This window comes from Pneumocystis carinii, assembly GCF_001477545.1.
Source record: "Pneumocystis carinii B80 chromosome Unknown supercont1.5, whole genome shotgun sequence".
In the NCBI taxonomy this organism is placed as follows: Eukaryota; Fungi; Ascomycota; class Pneumocystomycetes; order Pneumocystales; family Pneumocystaceae; genus Pneumocystis; species Pneumocystis carinii.
The window spans coordinates 388,251-406,427 of NW_017264717.1; the positions used below are offsets into that span (position 1 = coordinate 388,251).

Sequence of the window (18,177 nt, forward strand, 5' to 3'; positions counted from 1 at the left end):
ATTAGAATTATTATATAACCTCATTTTGAAATCAATTTATTAAATATCTTAGAATAATTAATCATTAATCCGCTTCAATAACTTATATTGCTCTGCTAGTATATGTATTGTAATATAGACCATAATTTCTTGTTTTCTTAGGAGCGCCCGGAATATATTGCCGAGATTGTAAATCTGAAAACAATGTAGTACGAGAGTTTTGATCTGGAATATATTGTGATCTCTGAATGTTGGAAAATTGTCTATCATTAGGCATAGATGAATCCATATTTAATTCTCTATAAGGTGCATATTCGGAATCCATATTATCTTTATTGCTTTGTAAGTCTTTAAATAAAGAATCATTACTAGACCTCATACTTGATTTAAAAGGAGGAGGAGGAGCAGCTACAGATGGATTCTGCGATATATAATTAGCTACTAGATCATAAGAAGATAAATAGTTCCCGGATTCATTAGAATTAATATTATCCACTTTATTTGTTAAAGGATACGATCTCTCATATGAAGGTAGCCCATAATTTTTTGCAGACATTTCTTTATATGATCCATTATTTTCATTTGGTAAATTAAGATCGACATTAGAAAAATTAGTTTTACTTTTGATAAATTCAGATCTATCATCCTCCATTTGTTCATGAAGAATATCAGGATTTTCCGAAACAAGAGCATATATTGATACTATGATAAGAAGAACAAGCAAAACGAGAGCGAAGATACAATTAATGATAAAAAAGATTATTCCAAAAACAGCGACAACTATACTCTATAAAAAAGATTAATATAAAAGAAAAAATAAGGAAATATTACGTATATGCGTGATTCGTTTGCAAAAATAAGTATAAAAATGCTATTCAATAAATCGATTGAGGCAACAGTAATGCTAAAAATATTTGTTTTTTTATCCAAGAAAGGACGAATGTAAACAATCAAAAAGAAATAGACCAATTCAATGATGAAATACCCGATTGCCTGAACAAGAGAGTTGCCTTGACATAATGCTATGAAAAATGATCGTAACAAAATAAAGAGTAAAAGAGGAACAATGAAATAATATGCAGATGCAGAAAATTGTATGTATAAAGAACCCCATTTAGTTAAAATACCTGAATCAGAATATAAAATATATGCAGCGGTTTTATGAAATTTAAGGGAACGACGTGCCAAAACTATAACCCAATATGCAGCGTAACTCAATAAACCAGTTACCATTATAAGTAAAATAATGGCATAGATCATTGCGCCAACAGAATCACGAGAAATCAGTTCCCAGGTACAAAGGAGAGACAATTGAGGATATCCAATAAGTAACTTTGGAAATAAACTTCTTAGAAATATATATATCAAGATTCTTACCAATCTATACATGGTTCCTTTCAAAAGATCTTTCCATTCATTTTTAAAACCAAAAAAACGATCATTTCGTAACCATTGAATTTTTGGAGAATAATGAATAAAGACTCTAAACAATGTAAATCCTAACAACATTGTAAAAACCATTATAAGAAAAAAAGAGAAGCTAGTCATAAATAGATTTGTAGTTTCGATCTGTTCACTATAAGCAACACGATGTATACCACGAAAAATATATTTAGTGTCGTCAAAACCATTAGCAGCACGCTTTTCTAGATAAAAATTTCGCTTTTCAGGGTAAAAATTTCGCTTTTCAATAATAATAGAATGTTCAAGTGACGAAGAATGAAGATAAGACGGTAACCCTCCTGTAGATTTAATATACCACGTAAAGATCTTTTGCATAAATCCTAAATTAATAATTCCCATTGTCCATTGGAAGTTTTGCGTCCATGCACGAACGATGGGTGGCATTTTTGCAGACATCATACCAAACATAGCTTGTCCTTGAAAATAGCTAAAAAGCGCGAATGCATTTGTCGCAATATGATGAGCAGTATTGGAATTCCCATTTTCCCATGCAATTGCACTCACGATAAGCGCTGATAACGCGATAAGGCCTGATATCCACCCAACTGTTTTCACATTAACAGTCATCATATTCGTCATCGTAACTTGAACACATGCTTTAAGCTCTCCGGAATATTTACTATATATCATCACTTTCACGTATACATCAATATCTGGAATAGCATAGACAACACCTATATAAAAATTAAAACATAAAAAATTGAATAACACGAATATACCGGGTATATGCGACGAAATATCAACGGGAATGTCACTTTCTCCTTCGATTTGTGTAAGAGGACCCGGTTGCAAATAACAAAGTTGCGGCATTTTAAGAATACACGGATCAATCGTTTTATTCAATACCTGAATTCCATATGCCATTATAATTAAATTAACTAAATATTTCAAAATTAACCCTTAAAACAAGATTTTCTCGATTATATGCGTACCAATAACTTCTCCTTCAATTGATGTCATACCATCAACACGATATACCATTTTCTCTAAATCCGGATAATATGTAATACGGAAAACAGTTGCAATAAGCCCTGAATTTTCCATACATGTTGACATAGATCGGGTACCGATACCACGCTTAGCATTGACATAGCTAATCAAACCATTCCAAAAAAAAATTAATATAAATCCAAAAACGAAAAACTTCATTTTCCAGCGTAATAATACTACAAATATGGGCTTTTCACTTAATATATGCTATGAAATTCCTAATGCATATGTCCCAAGAATCCAGTCTTTTCCACAAAAAATTTCAAAAAAACGAGATAATTACTTTTTCAAAAATTCCACTAATAAATACTGTCAAAAAATGAGTAATTTCTTCATAAAAAATAGCATTTATACCTCTAATGATCGTCTCCAACCTCTTTTCTCTACTAATTAACAATTGGCGCAATTGAATTCTTATGTCCAAAAAAAGGTATTTAAGGAAAAATCTAATCGTATTATATATAAATTCCAATAGTGAAACGATGAACGCGTAATTAAAGTAAAATATATAATATACATGAATAAGAGGCAAATAAACCAGAAATCAATATATTTAATATATAAAAGTATTTATGAGAATCATATATTTAATATATCCATATTAAATATGCAATTGAGTATACAAGTACAGATATACGATTGATATATATATATTCGATGGATTCAATATTGAAAATGAATAGAATATATATATAGTGTATAAGAATGATCAATTCATGTAAATATGATGAATTTGATAGATAGAAATATAGATATGTAGTTTAAATTAACATATATATATATAACTACTATAAAGATACATTAATATTTTTACGCATACATCCTGTTAAATCATATTATCTATGGATATATATTCTATACTAATATATAGATAGACATTAATGTATATCAATGCATATGATTTATACATAAAACAGCATAGATTCCAGTGTCTTATAAATAACCAAGTAAAACGCGTATTTTTATAGAATAATCCCTGTATAATTTATAAAATTATATCATTAAATTCTATAACCATGTCATTTCACGTTATAAAACCGTATAAAAAGGAAAAATCCCCCTAAACGACCAATTCTTTTTATATAAATAACCTCCACGGAAGAAAATAATATAAAGCGCCTTATTTTTAGTTTCCAAAGCGAATTAATGAATCATATATCTGCTAAAATATATTTATTGGATTATATGCGTTATATATGGATATTATATGCAATAATTAAATATCTAGAATATGATGTTTATTTTATCTAATATTCCTCTGTTTATTATCATCTGAATATCTTAATTTTATAATGTGATTAAGTTTTCAAAATTAATCGCACGTTTAGCATCAAAATCTAAATATCATGTTATATTTTTTTAAAAAAATGTGTATTCTTTGAAAAAAAGGATTTTTTTTTAAATTAAAGAGCATCTATAAATCAGGAAATGACATTAGATTTACAGGAAAAAAAAAGCGGTGAAAATGACTTAATAGATAAGAATAAATTGAAAGAAGTACTCAAAACTCGAAAAAAAGAGAAAAAATCAAATATTATATCGGAAACAGGGGAAAATGAAGATCAGAATAAAAATACTTCTTTAGAAAATCCTTTATCTGCTACTTCAGCTAAAGATAAACCAGTTTTATTTTCAGATCTTTCACTTTCTAAACCTACAGAAAAAGCCCTGCAAAACATGGGATTTTCAAAAATGACAGAAGTTCAAGCACGTACAATACCTATTCTAATGTCAGGAAAGGATGTCTTGGGAGCAGCAAAAACAGGAAGTGGAAAAACATTGGCATTTTTGATTCCTGCTATTGAAATTCTATATTCTTTAAAATTTAAGCCAAGAAATGGTATGTGCACTTTTAATTTATGGGAATTTATTACTTTTATTATTTATTATCTAACCTTTTTTCTAGGCACAGGAATTATTATAATATCGCCTACACGTGAACTTGCATTGCAAATATTTGGTGTTGCTAAGGAACTCTTAGAACATCATACTCAAACGTTTGGAGTTGTTATTGGTGGAGCAAATAGACGAGCAGAAGCAGAAAAATTAGAAAAAGGTGTTAACCTTTTAGTAGCAACACCAGGAAGACTTTTAGATCATTTACAAAATACAAAAGGCTTCGTTTATAGAAATTTAAAAGCACTTATTATTGATGAAGCTGATCGTATTCTTGAAATTGGATTTGAAGACGAAATGCGTCAAATTATTAAAATACTTCCTAATGGTATACATGCATACATATATATATATATATTATATAACGTTAAAAGAAAACAGACAGTCCATGCTATTTTCTGCAACTCAAACGACAAAAGTTGAAGATCTTGCTAGAATATCTTTGCGACCTGGTCCTCTTTATATCAATGTGGATTCAGATAAAAAAAAATCAACAGTAGATGGACTTGAACAGGGTTATGTTGTTTGTGATAGTGATAAGCGCTTTTTGCTCCTTTTTACTTTTCTTAAACGTAATCTTAAAAAGAAAATTATCGTTTTTTTCTCGAGTTGTAATTCTGTAAAATATCACTCTGAATTGTTAAATTATATTGATATTCCTGTTTTGGATCTTCATGTATTTCCTATTAACAAATTAGTCAGCTCTTTTTTAAACTTATTCTAGGGAAAACAAAAACAGCAAAAAAGAACAAATACGTTTTTTGAATTTTCTAATGCAAAACAAGGGACTCTTATATGTACAGATGTAGCTGCAAGAGGTTTAGATATTCCTGCAGTGGATTGGATTGTTCAATATGATCCTCCAGATGATCCACGAGACTACATTGTAATTTTTATCTTTATTTTTAATTAAAGAATAATATATAATATAGCATCGTGTTGGACGAACCGCTAGAGGGACTGAAGCAAAAGGGAAAAGTCTTATGTTTCTTGTACCTAGTGAATTGGGCTTTTTAAGATACCTTAAAGCAGCAAAAGTTTCTTTAAATGAATATGAATTCAGTAGATTGGCAAATATTCAATCTCAGGTTCTATTATTTTATTAAAAAATTAATTTAATTTTTTTTAGTTAGAAAAGTTAATTTCAAAAAATTATTATTTAAATAAATCAGCAAAAGATGGATATAGGAGTTATTTGCAAGCATATGCGTCATATGCTTTAAAATCAATATTCGATGTTAATAATCTTGATCTTGCTAAAGTAGCAAAAGTAAACTATTATTTTATTCAAATATGAATATATTAATTACTTTAGAGCTTTGGATTTGCTACACCCCCTTCTGTAAACATTAATATTGGCAGTGGAAGCAAATCTAGTCGTAAATATTCTAAAAATCTTAAGAGAAGCCATGATAGTTCTAGAAATGAACATTTTAAAAAACAGAAAACCAGTCTTATACACAATAGCACAGAAAATGGAAAAAATACATGGAGTAGATAAATTATTTATTATAATATAATCTTAGTATATAAACGTGGATCACTAATTCAGTAAATATTTTCATAAAAATTAGTTTTTGATATTTAATATTTAGGTATTAAGAAATTATACTGTAAAATATTTTAATGATGGTATCTTAAAAGTAAACTAAATGCATTGCTCCAGTATTTATAAAAAATTAAACAATATTAATTAGTACTAATACACATAAAAACCTAATATACAAAACTAAAAGTTTATAATTTATAAATACATCATTTCAGAAAATCAAAAATCATAGAATTATAATATTCCTACAAGAAATGATAGTGATTTATTGCAATGCCTATACTCAAGAAACCAACATAAAATCATCCAAAAAAAAAACATATAAAAATGTTTTGCCAAATCATATCAAATGTTTTCAATTTTTGTCACAAATTCATGTTCAAGTGCCTTTTCTGGTGTTAAACGATATTCTGGATCCCATAATAAACATTTAGATAAAAAATCAAGAAAATATGTATGATTGCATTTCATTATTTGAGAAAGTGTCTTAGAAGAAGGATATCTTCTTCTTCCTTTAGAAGAAACAGTAAAACGAGGGTTTCCAGAAGAATCTAAATCAATAAATAACACTCTCAAATAAACATATCAAATCTACCAAAAAATAACATTCTCCTAGAACTTTTTTCAATTAAATAATTTCCAGGAATACCAAGAACTTCTATTATACATGCGAGTTGTTCTTGCTCATCTTCTCCAGGAAATATAGGATATCCAGTATATAATTCTGCTAAAATACAACCCAAACTCCACATATCAATTGACATTCCATAATTTAGACCTAAAATAACCTCAGGAGATCTATAAAACCTAGATTGTATATATGTATAAACTAAATATAATAAATCAATATTCTGAACATACTTAAATACTACCTCTTTCATTCTCAAAACAACTACTCCCAAAATCAATTACTTTAATATTAGGCTTAATTTCATGAGATAATAAAATGTTTTCCGGCTTTAAATCACAATGAATAATACCATGCTTTTTCAAAAAAACCAAATTTTGAAGCAATTGTTTTGCAAAACTAAGATTATAAGAATAATTTTTTACGAAAAATATCAAACCATCTAATTAATGGAAGAGAAAACCCTCTAAAATCATTTATTCTTATTAACTCATATAAATTTATATCCAACAACTCCATAACAATACACAAATGATCGCGAAAATAAAAATGGTCAATATATTTTATAAAAGAATAATCATCATTAGGATCCTAAGATACTTTAATTATAAATATACACTATATATTGTACAATCAATGTCTACCCATTCCGATAATTTTCTAAGTATTTTCGTCTCAATTAACGCTTGGGCGTGAAATCTCTTTTTATTTCGAATAATTTTGATAGCAACTATTTGTCCTATTTTATAATCAAAACACTTAATAACCTGACCAAAACTTCCTTTTCCAAGAATACTATAAATCTCATAACGATATGCAATATGATCACCTATAACAATAATATAATCCCCTCTAGAATCATCATACCCAAGATCATTATCACCAGAAGTTGAAAATTCTCTTTTCTTTATTCCTGGCCGACCAATAAAATAGATAGACCCCATATAATCGTTGATTTCTCCTATCTCGTAAAAAGTTAATAAATGATGAAATAATTTAATATCATCAAAATTTATAAGTTTCCTTTGTACTCCTAATCTTGAAGATTTTTTATCATCAGATAGATAATCCGATGGTTTCCTATTTTCCTGAATCCTCTGTCTTTTAAGTCTCAATCTATTTAATTCATCTTTTATTATATCACTATCATCAATATGTAACTTATTAGAGCCAAAATTTGATTGCAATAAATCCCTATTTGATTCATTATTATATAAACGCTGACTAACAGAGCACAGCTTTGATGAACAATAAATATTTTCATTAGATGGAATATTCTCTTTATTTTTAGAAGGTATCTTATGTACTTCATCTAACGAATTAGATGCTGGAGATATTTTTGATATATCTAATTTTAAAAGAGAATCCGGATTACTAATTTTTGACTTTTTTCTACTTAAACACTCAAAACTTGGTTTTAATTTGGGAAAAAAACTAATATAAAATTAAAAAAGATTTAAAAAATCGAATTATATAACCTTTTAATTTGAAGATTTTTTGGAACACCAACATACTTAGAATCAGAATACAAAGACGATTGTCCTTTATATGCATTTTTGTTAGAATTAGTATGGTTTGAGTGAGAATGATCATCAGAAAAGCATAATTTTAAGTTTTCAGAACAAATAGGAACTTGTGTAGAAGTAATATGAAATTTTTTCACGCCTTTATTCTTTTTAAAACCAAACTTAGGTAAAAAAGACGATGAAGAAAAAGTTTTTGAAGAAGCTCTAGAGATATCTTGGCTTTTACTTTCAGAAGCAATTAAATCAATTTTACTAGATGTCGAACTTGAAAAAATATTCGGATTTGATGGAGAGATATTAACAACTTTAACATCATCTTGAGATTTTTCTTGTTTGATACTTGATTTTTTTTTTGATAATGTATAGAAATCATTGACATTATTTCTTTGAGTATCCCCGGATTTTTGAGATATTTTATCCACAGTTTTCGATATTCCTATATTAGAATATTGATAATCAGAAATACCTTCAGGTATAGGAGGTACAGGGGGGATAGAATCATCTAACGCAGCCATATCTTGAGTTATTAGTGACAACCTTGTTGGTAGACCTTTTGCATATGTGCATGAAGCGCCATTACCTACAAAATTCGAAGATAATCCACATGTATTTTTAATAGATCGAAGTTCCGTAGGAGATATTGTTTTAGAACCCAAACCAGATACTCCTAAAATAAAATTGCTAGATTTCGGAGATATAGATGTTTTAGAACTTTTTGGCTGAAGAGAAATATTTGCTTTATCACTCAATGGTGTTACTGTTTGGCAAAAAGAAGTAGGAATTTCAGTTAATTGAGTAAATTCAGAATTAGTCGTTTTCTTAAAATTTATGCTAGAATTCGATGAACTTCTTAAAGAATCTGAAATATTTCTACTAGGATTTTCTAAACAATGCTCATTATTACTCTTAGAAAAAGACTTATTAGTTTCATTCAAAATCGATGTTGTACCGCATTTTAAACTATTTTCATCAGAAAATAAAAAACATTACAATAAAAACAAACATTTCTTTATCAATTTCTCCAATATATTCATCCAAAAATTCCATTTCTTCTGCAAAAATATTATCTTTAGATCTTTTCAGTAACTTCCTTTACATATCATAAAATATAACCTTTATTCTCATTTTTCACACAATAATAATCAATAAGTGACGAAAAAAAAAATGAACTAGAATTCGATTCATCTTCTAACTTCTCTTCCTTCTTTAGACCCTCATTTTCCAAAATACTCTCCATTCCAAAATTTATTAAACTATAACTCTCCTCGCTTTCATTCACACCTCTTTCATCACTCTTATTCAAATACTTTTCAAATAAAAACTCATCTGAACATGAACTACTCTCTTCCTTTGATGAAAACTCAAATATCTCCTCCTTAAACGACCCTTCTTTTCCCTCTTTTTCTGAACTTAAATCCCCTATCTCTTCACCAATATCTTCCATCCTTAAAATACTATGTCCTGGCCCTTCTTTCACCCTTATTTCTCCCTTATTATATCTATATAAAGTGCAACATTCTAAATCCCATTCATTCAAATGTTCTAATGATGTATCCATTCAATTTAAACCGGAAAAAAACCTCTAAAAAACTAAGTAAATATAAAATTAATATTATCCTATTAAAATACCCATATAATCATCTTGTTCCCTGCTTTTTTAGCCTATAAGCTTGAATTAATTTTTTTAACGTTGGTAAACAACGCGACGACAGTAGAGAGAGGATTGAGCAAGATAAATAGGAGATTTAGAATGTGGAAAGAACAGAGTAAAAAATGCATCTAAAGGAGTATTTTAGTTTAGTATTTGGAATAAATCATATAAAATATGTATAAATGATGAAAAAAATCATATAGAAATAATCATTTAAAAATTCGAAAAAAAAACAGAAAAAAACAGAAAAACAGGAAAAAAACAGAAAAAACAAAAGGATATGGTTTTATAGAATCATTTTTATAAATCTTTATTTTAAAAATCATTCATTTACTATTCTTTATGGTATATTAAATGGGTTAGGGTTAATACCTAGAACATAAAAATTGTCGGTCAAGATTTTCAGTGAGGTTAATATTTTCTAAAAAAATGGTAAGAAAAAGGTTAAATAATCATCTAAATTATTATAAAAAACAGTAAAATTGTTAAAATTTTAAGTGGATTTCTTTTTTTTTCTTAAAAAAAGGATAATTTTTCAGTATTTTAGGTAAATAATAAATGAATTCTAAAAAAAAGGTAAAAAAAGGAATAAATTTAAGAAAAAAAGCGAATGATGCGTATTTAAAGCATAGTTCGGCCAAAAATACATATTTGTATTTATGAGGAGGGTTTACACCATCAAAAAGTCTTTCGCTCCTATCTGACGTTTTCTTAAATTAATATAAGATTTTTTCAAGTACTAATTGTTATATATTAGGAGAAAGAAGAGTCTATTTTTTTTATTATATAGAGATGATTATTTAATATATAAATATATATTCAGAGTGGCTTATATATAGGCTTTTACGAAGCAGGTTAAAAACAAGGCGTATTTTAAGCGATTTCAGACAAAATATCGTAGACGGCGTGAGGGAAAAACAGACTATTATGCACGCAAGAGGCTTATTATGCAAGATAAGAACAAATATAATAGTGGGTTATATATTTTATGTATTTTTTTTTAAAAAAAAAATAGCACCTAAATATCGTCTTGTTGTGCGATTTTCCAATAAGGATATTATGTGTCAAATTATTTATGCAAAGGTTCAGGGGGATTTTGTTTTTGCAGCAGCGTATTCTCATGAATTGCCGAGATATGGTATTAAACATGGATTAACAAATTGGCCAGCTGCATATGCAACTGGATTATTAGTTGCTAGAAGAGCTTTAACTAAGCTGGGTCTTGCAGATAAATATGAAGGCGTAGTAGATCCTGATGGAACAATGTCAATAACCGAACCTATTGACGATTGTCCTCGTCCTTTTAAAGTCTTTTTGGATGTTGGTTTAAAGCGAACATCAACAGGAAGTAGGGTTTTTGCTGCATTAAAAGGCGCTAGCGATGGAGGAATTAATATTCCTCATTCCCAAAATCGTTTTCCAGGATATGATATTGAAACTAAAGAATTAGATTCGGAAGTTCTTCGAAAATATATTTTTGGAGGTCACGTTTCTGAATATATGAGTATGCTCATGGAAGATGATGAAGAAAGATATAAGAAACAGTTTTCCGGTTTAATTTCTGATGGAATTGATTGCGATCAACTTGAAGATATCTACGCTGATGCACATCGCAGGGTTTTTTTTTATTTCTAATTTTAATATATTTAATTAATCTTTATTAGATTCGAGAAGATCCTAATTTTGTTCCTACAAAAAAGACAAGAGATTATAAGAAGGATTTCAGTGTATTTAAGAAGCCTAAAACTTCAAGTAATGAAAAACGTCAAAAAATTCGAGAAAAATTAGAAAATAGATGTTAAAACATATTTTTTCTCTTTTTTTTTCAATTTGACATTTTAGTATATATTATACTTTATTTATATAGTATATAATATATAGTATATATTATATTATATATTTTATACTATATATTATATATATATAATCTTAAAAATATATAATTGTTTATATTTTTTTAGAATTTAAATGAATTCTCAAAAATGACCGATAAACACCCCAAACAACCTGTTACTGTTCAAGATGTATTTGTATCAGCAATAACATCATCTCTTGCTCCAAGTTCTCCTAAGGGAGATCCTAATTCCTCTCCTCAAATACCTTTTGATGATGATGATTCATATGTAGCACCATTTTCTCTACATATCTTGACACAGAATTTTAAAAAGATATCTTCTAGGTAATAAAATGAGTTAATATTAATATATATTAATAGTTTAGAATTGGAATCTTGTTTCAAATTAAAGATAATCTAACATCAATATTTCATTGGGAAAATCCCTATAAAACTTTCTCATTTTTATGTATTTACACGTTAATATGTATGAACCCATTTCTTATTGTTATGATACCATCTGCAGTACTTATATTTGGGTTTCTTTTACCATCTTATGAGACTCGCTATCCAGATCCTTATTCAGATATTATTTCATTAAATAATAAAGATATTACAGCATCTAAGAAATCTAATACAAATGGGAAATCATCAGAGGCAAAGGATTTTACTCTTAATATAAGAAATATTCAGGTAATTGAATATTAATAATATTTTTAATAATATATTAAATATAAAAGAATTCTATGTCAGAATATACACAATTTTATGATTTAGTTTATGGGTTTCTTTTAAAATACACTAGTTTTAATGATGATAAATTAAGTTCGACTGTTTTTCTTTTTTGTATTATTATATCTCTATTTCTTATGATATTTTCTCATTGGATTTCTTTGCGCTTAATATTTCTATTGTTTGGATGGATTTCAGTTTTATCTATAAATACTAATGTGCAAAAAGCTATCAGGACTTTAATTGAAGAATATAAAAAAAATAAACTACATCTTGAATCAAATTTATTTTTTAACTTTGATTATATACACAATTGGATAAATTATAATTATATAGCACCAGAAATTCAGAAAAAAGCTGTTTTTGTGGAGATATTTGAATTTGAATTAAAAACAGATCAAAAAAATGAGAAACTTATTTATTATTCATCAAATCCTTATGCAGTACCACCTAACAAAACATCTACACCTGCAGAAGAAGGATTGAGGGAACTTTTATATGATGATTCTTCTATTACTGGATCTATAAATTGTATTTATCCCCCAGAAGGCTACAAATTTGAAAAAAATAGTTTTTGGAAAGTAGACGATAGTAATTCAGAAAATTTATCTTTTAATTTGAATCATAAGGATTGGCGTAGAAGAAAACTCAGGAGAGAAGTGGTTTTATCATAATAGGTTTTTTTTTTTTATTAATTATATTATGTTTATATTATATATAACTAATCATTGAACCTTCAAGATTTTTTATTTAAAGGTATGTTTAAAATAAAACATATTCTTACTAAAAAGAATATAATTTTTATAGAGTATTTTAATTAGAATATATAAAAAACTTTAGTCGTAGGTTTAAATTTTTAATTAACATTTAGCTTTTTCTATAAATATTTATTATGTTAAGAAATGACAAGCATTTCTTTGGAACGTATTAAATATTTTTATTAATATAAATTTAACTTAATTATAGGATATACCAGTTAGAAGTACTCAAGAAGTTACACGTTTTTTAAGAAATAAATCAGAAACATTAGAAGATAAATTAAAAACAGCAAATGATCTTTTAAATGGGAATATAAATATATATTTTCCTCAAAAAGAGAATTTTCTTTTAAATTGGGTTTTAGATAAACTTAAAGAAATTATACCAAATAAGTATATTTAGACAAAACTTTATATAAATGAAATATTCAATAATTTTAGTGAGAATTCTCTTAAAGTTATTTCAGAATTATGGGAATTCTTAAAGGTTATTTTAAAATCGAAAGATCTCTTACCAGAATCTAAATATTTTAATTTTCAAAAACATTCATTTACTACTCTTCTTTCTATATCAATGTCATTTGCTACTAAAGTTAAAGAAAATGAATTATTATTATTAATTTCATCAATCGCAAAAACAATAGAATATATATTATCAGAGGAAACACTTTCTTTATTTATTAAAGGATCATTTGATACTACTACTACTATTTTAGCTGATTTTTTTTGTTGTATTAAAGATTTAAATCTTTATGATGATACTATATCTATTTTAGGATCTCAAATTTTTGGAATATGGGAAAATTCTATTTATGGACTTGAAAATTTTAAAAAGGTTTATATTTTTATTTATATATTTTTGAATTAATAAATTAGGTATCTAAAACAATTTCTTCTAAGGTTTTACCTCATGCTTGCTACCTTATTGGAAAAAAAGATACACCATTATGGCTCGATAATTTGTTTTCTACTCTTCTTTATAAAACTTTATTTTCTCCAGAGTTGTTGATTGATTATATAAATTATCAAATACAAAATTCTAAATTTCAAAATATAACTCCAAAAGAATCTAGTTTAGAACTGTTTTTTAACTCTTTACTGAATAATTTACCGAAAACATCTCATTCTAGTAATATATTTTTAAATTTTTTTGATTATTAAATTAATTAATATAGATATTTTATCATCTCTTCCAAAATTTCTAGAAATTGCTCAGAATTCTATTGGTTATAATTCAATATATTCAAAAGTAAAAGTCAATATGAACCCATCAAAAATAATGCAACTTAATGATATGTTTTTATCAGAAATATTAAAATTGGTATTTAAATTATCTTTAGAACAAAAGGCTTTTAAATATTCAATTATTTTAAATATTTTTGAAGTATCAAAAGATAACAGCATTTCTCATAAAGTTTCTAATATTATATTGGAACAACAAATTTCTGAAATACTTAAAGAATCATTTTTATTAATTAAAGAAGGTATATATTGAACTTATTAATTTTATCTAATTTTTTTTCAAAGATAATACAAAGATAATTGGTTGGAAATTATTATATACTCTTTTAAAGTTTAATTTTGAGCTAATATTACCATATAATGAACAATTATGGTTAAATTTAACCCAGGTAATTAATTTAATATAACCGATAATTAAATTATATTTAACTTTTTTATCTGAAAGGTTGATATGGCATCTGAGCATTCAAAAATATGTTATGAACTAATAAAATTATTTGTAAATAGCTATAAAACACAAAGGAATTTGCATGAATTTATAAACAATTGGATGAAGTTTTTAAATTTTTCTCTTATCAATAACTGTATATTACTCAGTGATGAAATTTTAATTATGTAGGTAAAAAGTATAAATAAGTTTTTCTAATAAAATTATAGAGTAATGGGATCTGCTAATACTCTTCCATTAAATAAAATAAAAACAATAATTAATTATATTTTGGAAGAAAATAATTTTGAAGTGTTAAAAAAATCAATAAATTCAAATGAATTATCCTTGAAAAATTCTTCAGATATTTTAAAAAATCAAATAAAAAATCCTTTTTTTATTTTTTATCCATTACTTTCTATATTACATGGATTAACAGATACTCAAATAATTTCGGATATCTGGGAAGATATGGTTAAATTATATAAATATATTATAATTGAAGTTTTTTCAAACATTTCTACTCTTTTGAACGATCATGGAGTACATCTAATATTTAGAATCCATTACAAGGCAATGTTGTTATCTCACGAATATATAACTTCTACAGATCCATATAAAAATTTGGAATATATTAGATCTATAACTAACTTTAAAAGGATCTCACCTAAGATATTTTTTTACATGGTATGATTAAAATATATTTATAAATTTTTAAATATTTAGATTCAATGCCAATTAGTTTATTTGCAACACTTTGATCAAGGTTATTTAGAAGATTTTAGAACAGAAAATTGTTTACTTTTGATGGATTCAATTTTAGATCATATAATATTTTTTCTTAGATCTACATCTATCAATTCTCTTTGGGAAGCCGGAAAAATGCAGTTGATAAATAGAGATAACATAAGTATAGCGTATATTTATGTAATTAATAACAATTGGTTGTATTTGATAAAGTATTTTTTTTAATTTATAAAGAAATATTAACATATATTAGTAAATTTTCTTCTTTTGATAAAATTAAAGAATTTATGGATATTTTTATTAAATTTGGTGTTGAAAGTTCTCTAGAAGTTGACATAAGTCAGTTATTATCTTTTTCAAATTTATGGTATATCTTTTTATCCAATGCAGAAATATATGAATTAGATTTACTTAGAGGTATATATTATTAATAATAAAAATATAATTTATTTTTCATTATAGATGCATGCCTATCAGCATTTACAGACTATATTTTTTTTTATGAATTTGATCAAATATTATTTCAAGATAGTATAAAGTCTTATTCTAATAAGAAATATAGAAATCTCATTGAGGACAATAAAAATGACTTTGATATTCTAAAATTTAGGAAAATAATGAGATATTTACAAATAATTCCTATAAATTGCATAAAAGATTCAGTAAAAGAAAAATTATTAGATTTTTTGTTTTATATGGATTTTCAATTTATTAAAAGATATCCCATGAATATGGTACTAGATGATGGTCGCAAATTATTGTATAGGATAATGTTAACAATAAACACAATAAATTCTATGGTATAACTTTAAAATTCAAGCAAATTTCTAAATAGTTATAGATATATAACATCTTTTCTTTAGTATATTTTTCTGTTAGCTTGGATAATATTAAAATAAAGGAAGAATCTTTGATTTCCATTTCTAATTCAATATCTGAGGAAATAATTAGGTATATTAATATTTTTTGATAAATTGAAACAATAATTTAGTAAATTAGGAGAAGAATATTTTCTGATGAATCTCTTATTGATAAATTAATTAAAATTATTAAAAAATATGAAATAAATTTATTAGATTGTTATCATGCATTTTTATATCAACAGACTGAAAATACATTTTATATACCTGGAATCATTCAATTAATCTTAATTTTTTTTTTTGAAATTCAAAATAATGATAAAATGTATTCAAATTATTATTATTTTATATTTATTAACTGATATTAGTTACAAAAATGAATTTTTAAAAGAGGACATCACTAAATTAATGCATTATTGTTTTGAAATTATTGAAAAATGTTTGAAAAAATTATTAGAAATATGTCAAAAAGATACATCTAATTTACAAAAAGCATTGGATTCAATTTTTCTTTTTCAACTTTTTTTTAAACTTTCTTTCTTTTTTTTTGAATATGATAAAGGTATGTTAAATATTTTTTTAATAAATTTGAATTAAATCTTTTAAGATCTTTTAAAGCAACTTATATTTCTTATCTCTACATGCTGTTTTTACTATGAAAATATAAATATTGATTTATACAAAAAATCTCAAGATTTACTTTTATCTTTATTAAAAATTCATTGTAATAAAGTTAAAAGTTATGATGATATATCAGAAATATTTATAGTTTTGATAACTTTTTTCAAAAATATACAATTATCTTTGATGGATACACCTAAAATATCTACTTATTACAATTTTGAATCATTATCTATTTATTGTTTTATTCAACAAAAATCACAAGGTTTAAAATTCCAGGATTTTGAAAGAATATGTAAAGTATTATGTCTTAGTTCATGGGAGGTAGAAAATATTAATATGGCAGCGAATATTTTTTGTGCAATTCTATCAAGTAGGATAGAAGAGGGTAATTTTAATATACTATATATTAAATATATTATTTAAAATATTTTAGAGGAAGAATTAAAAAAAAAATATTTGGAATTATTTCAAACTCATGTTTCCTGCTTAATTTCAATTGCAAGAAGGACTAAAGATCTTGAAATATTATATAATTTTATAAATTTGTTTAATATTCTTTTATATAAAAAAGTACGTATATGAAATTAATTATTTTTCTTTCTAAAAAAATGTAGTCACTGTATTTTTCACTACAAAATTTGGATCAGCTTTTTGTTTTAATAACTATGATATTATCTTCTTCTAGTCCAATTCTTAATTTATCTCCTGATATTACTATTGATGACATTTGTAGGAGACTTTGCAAAATGATTTCTTTAATATTAAAGAAAAATTATAAAAAACTGTATGGACGATATCACCTGCTTACTAATTGTTTCCAATCATTATTATATTTGTTTGCATATGATGATACTAATACTAAAATGACTAAAAATAGCTTTTTTCATAGAATTCCTAATTGGGCTTTAGTATCTTCATGCTCTGTCTCTACTGCTAAAATTTATTCAGATACTTTATTATGTTGGATCCAAACTTCTCATCCAAATAAAAGTTCTAAAAAATTAAAATTAGATTCATTCAAAACATATGAAAAAACTATTGCAAAATATCTTTTATGGATTATAGTTGAATATATCAAATTATTGTTGAATTATTCTATAAATAACGAAATAAAGGACATTCTTACATCTTCAATAATGGAAATTTTTAAACTACTCTCTATACATGAACTCAAAATGATAAATAATATATTAGATAGTCAAGGTAAAATTATTTTTAAAAAATTATATAACAATTATACACAATATGATAAATGGGATGAAACATAGTA

General features: G+C 25.5%; 6 protein-coding genes across 6 annotated transcripts; 4 read left to right on the top strand and 2 right to left on the bottom strand.

Annotated features, from left to right (window-relative positions):
• Positions 1-37: 37 nt before the first annotated feature.
• On the bottom strand, positions 38-2,636 carry T552_01312 (hypothetical protein). Its single transcript, XM_018369900.1, has 5 exons — positions 2,376-2,636; positions 2,163-2,321; positions 1,357-2,117; positions 811-1,311; positions 38-766 (listed from the first exon to the last, which is right to left on the bottom strand). Exons 1-5 carry the CDS (start codon positions 2,590-2,592, stop codon positions 83-85), a joined length of 2,322 nt encoding a protein of 773 aa, XP_018226550.1. The 5' UTR covers positions 2,593-2,636; the 3' UTR covers positions 38-82.
• Positions 2,637-3,815: 1,179 nt separating this feature from the next.
• T552_01313 (ATP-dependent RNA helicase HAS1) lies at positions 3,816-5,876 on the top strand. The gene is made up of 7 exons (XM_018369901.1): positions 3,816-4,273; positions 4,340-4,657; positions 4,704-5,005; positions 5,054-5,215; positions 5,262-5,417; positions 5,459-5,599; positions 5,645-5,876. The coding sequence occupies exons 1-7, from the start codon at positions 3,862-3,864 to the stop codon at positions 5,828-5,830; spliced, it is 1,677 nt and encodes a 558-aa protein (XP_018226551.1). The 5' UTR covers positions 3,816-3,861; the 3' UTR covers positions 5,831-5,876.
• A 301-nt stretch (positions 5,877-6,177) lies between these two features.
• T552_01314 (hypothetical protein) lies at positions 6,178-9,683 on the bottom strand. The gene is made up of 9 exons (XM_018369902.1): positions 9,662-9,683; positions 9,146-9,614; positions 9,036-9,099; positions 7,985-8,992; positions 7,151-7,940; positions 6,946-7,097; positions 6,751-6,905; positions 6,474-6,707; positions 6,178-6,429 (listed from the first exon to the last, which is right to left on the bottom strand). The coding sequence occupies exons 2-9, from the start codon at positions 9,588-9,590 to the stop codon at positions 6,224-6,226; spliced, it is 3,054 nt and encodes a 1,017-aa protein (XP_018226552.1). The 5' UTR covers positions 9,591-9,614; positions 9,662-9,683; the 3' UTR covers positions 6,178-6,223.
• Positions 9,684-10,070: 387 nt separating this feature from the next.
• T552_01315 (hypothetical protein) lies at positions 10,071-11,530 on the top strand. Its single transcript, XM_018369903.1, has 4 exons — positions 10,071-10,115; positions 10,523-10,655; positions 10,699-11,300; positions 11,348-11,530. Exons 1-4 carry the CDS (start codon positions 10,113-10,115, stop codon positions 11,483-11,485), a joined length of 876 nt encoding a protein of 291 aa, XP_018226553.1. The 5' UTR covers positions 10,071-10,112; the 3' UTR covers positions 11,486-11,530.
• A 135-nt stretch (positions 11,531-11,665) lies between these two features.
• T552_04108 (hypothetical protein) lies at positions 11,666-12,941 on the top strand (the record flags this gene model as incomplete). Its single annotated transcript, XM_018372159.1, has 3 exons — positions 11,666-11,862; positions 11,904-12,210; positions 12,258-12,941. The coding sequence occupies 3 exons, from the start codon at positions 11,666-11,668 to the stop codon at positions 12,921-12,923; spliced, it is 1,170 nt and encodes a 389-aa protein (XP_018226554.1). The 3' UTR covers positions 12,924-12,941.
• Positions 12,942-13,215: 274 nt separating this feature from the next.
• On the top strand, positions 13,216-18,175 carry T552_04109 (hypothetical protein; the record flags this gene model as incomplete). The annotated part of the gene is made up of 16 exons (XM_018372160.1): positions 13,216-13,400; positions 13,449-13,842; positions 13,884-14,136; positions 14,183-14,491; positions 14,535-14,638; positions 14,695-14,864; positions 14,907-15,363; positions 15,403-15,635; positions 15,677-15,840; positions 15,886-16,223; positions 16,265-16,374; positions 16,423-16,608; positions 16,652-16,845; positions 16,891-17,292; positions 17,341-17,477; positions 17,522-18,175. The coding sequence occupies exons 2-16, from the start codon at positions 13,582-13,584 to the stop codon at positions 18,173-18,175; spliced, it is 3,972 nt and encodes a 1,323-aa protein (XP_018226555.1). The 5' UTR covers positions 13,216-13,400; positions 13,449-13,581.
• Positions 18,176-18,177: the final 2 nt, after the last annotated feature.

Bases quoted from the DNA above. Each gene is read 5' to 3' on its own strand.
- T552_01312 (XM_018369900.1), bottom strand. From the start codon at position 2,592: ATGAAGTTTTTCGTTTTTGGATTTATATTAATTTTTTTTTGGAATGGT. The intron at 2,322-2,375 runs GTACGCATATAA...TGAAATATTTAG, and splicing joins AATTGAAGGAGAAGTTATTG to TTAATTTAATTATAATGGCA. The intron at 2,118-2,162 runs GTATATTCGTGT...ATTTTTATATAG, and splicing joins TATTTCGTCGCATATACCCG to GTGTTGTCTATGCTATTCCA.
- T552_01313 (XM_018369901.1), top strand. From the start codon at position 3,862: ATGACATTAGATTTACAGGAAAAAAAAAGCGGTGAAAATGACTTAATA. The intron at 5,216-5,261 runs GTAATTTTTATC...TATATAATATAG, and splicing joins ATGATCCACGAGACTACATT to CATCGTGTTGGACGAACCGC. The intron at 5,600-5,644 runs GTAAACTATTAT...TAATTACTTTAG, and splicing joins ATCTTGCTAAAGTAGCAAAA to AGCTTTGGATTTGCTACACC.
- T552_01315 (XM_018369903.1), top strand. The intron at 10,656-10,698 runs GTGGGTTATATA...AAAAAAAAATAG, and splicing joins AGATAAGAACAAATATAATA to CACCTAAATATCGTCTTGTT. The intron at 11,301-11,347 runs GTTTTTTTTTAT...AATCTTTATTAG, and splicing joins ACGCTGATGCACATCGCAGG to ATTCGAGAAGATCCTAATTT.
- T552_01314 (XM_018369902.1), bottom strand. From the start codon at position 9,590: ATGGATACATCATTAGAACATTTGAATGAATGGGATTTAGAATGTTGC. The intron at 6,906-6,945 runs GTTTGATATTTT...TTATAATCTTAG, and splicing joins TCTCTTCCATTAATTAGATG to TTTTGCAAAACAATTGCTTC. The intron at 6,708-6,750 runs GTAGTATTTAAG...TATTATATTTAG, and splicing joins TTGTTTTGAGAATGAAAGAG to TTTATACATATATACAATCT.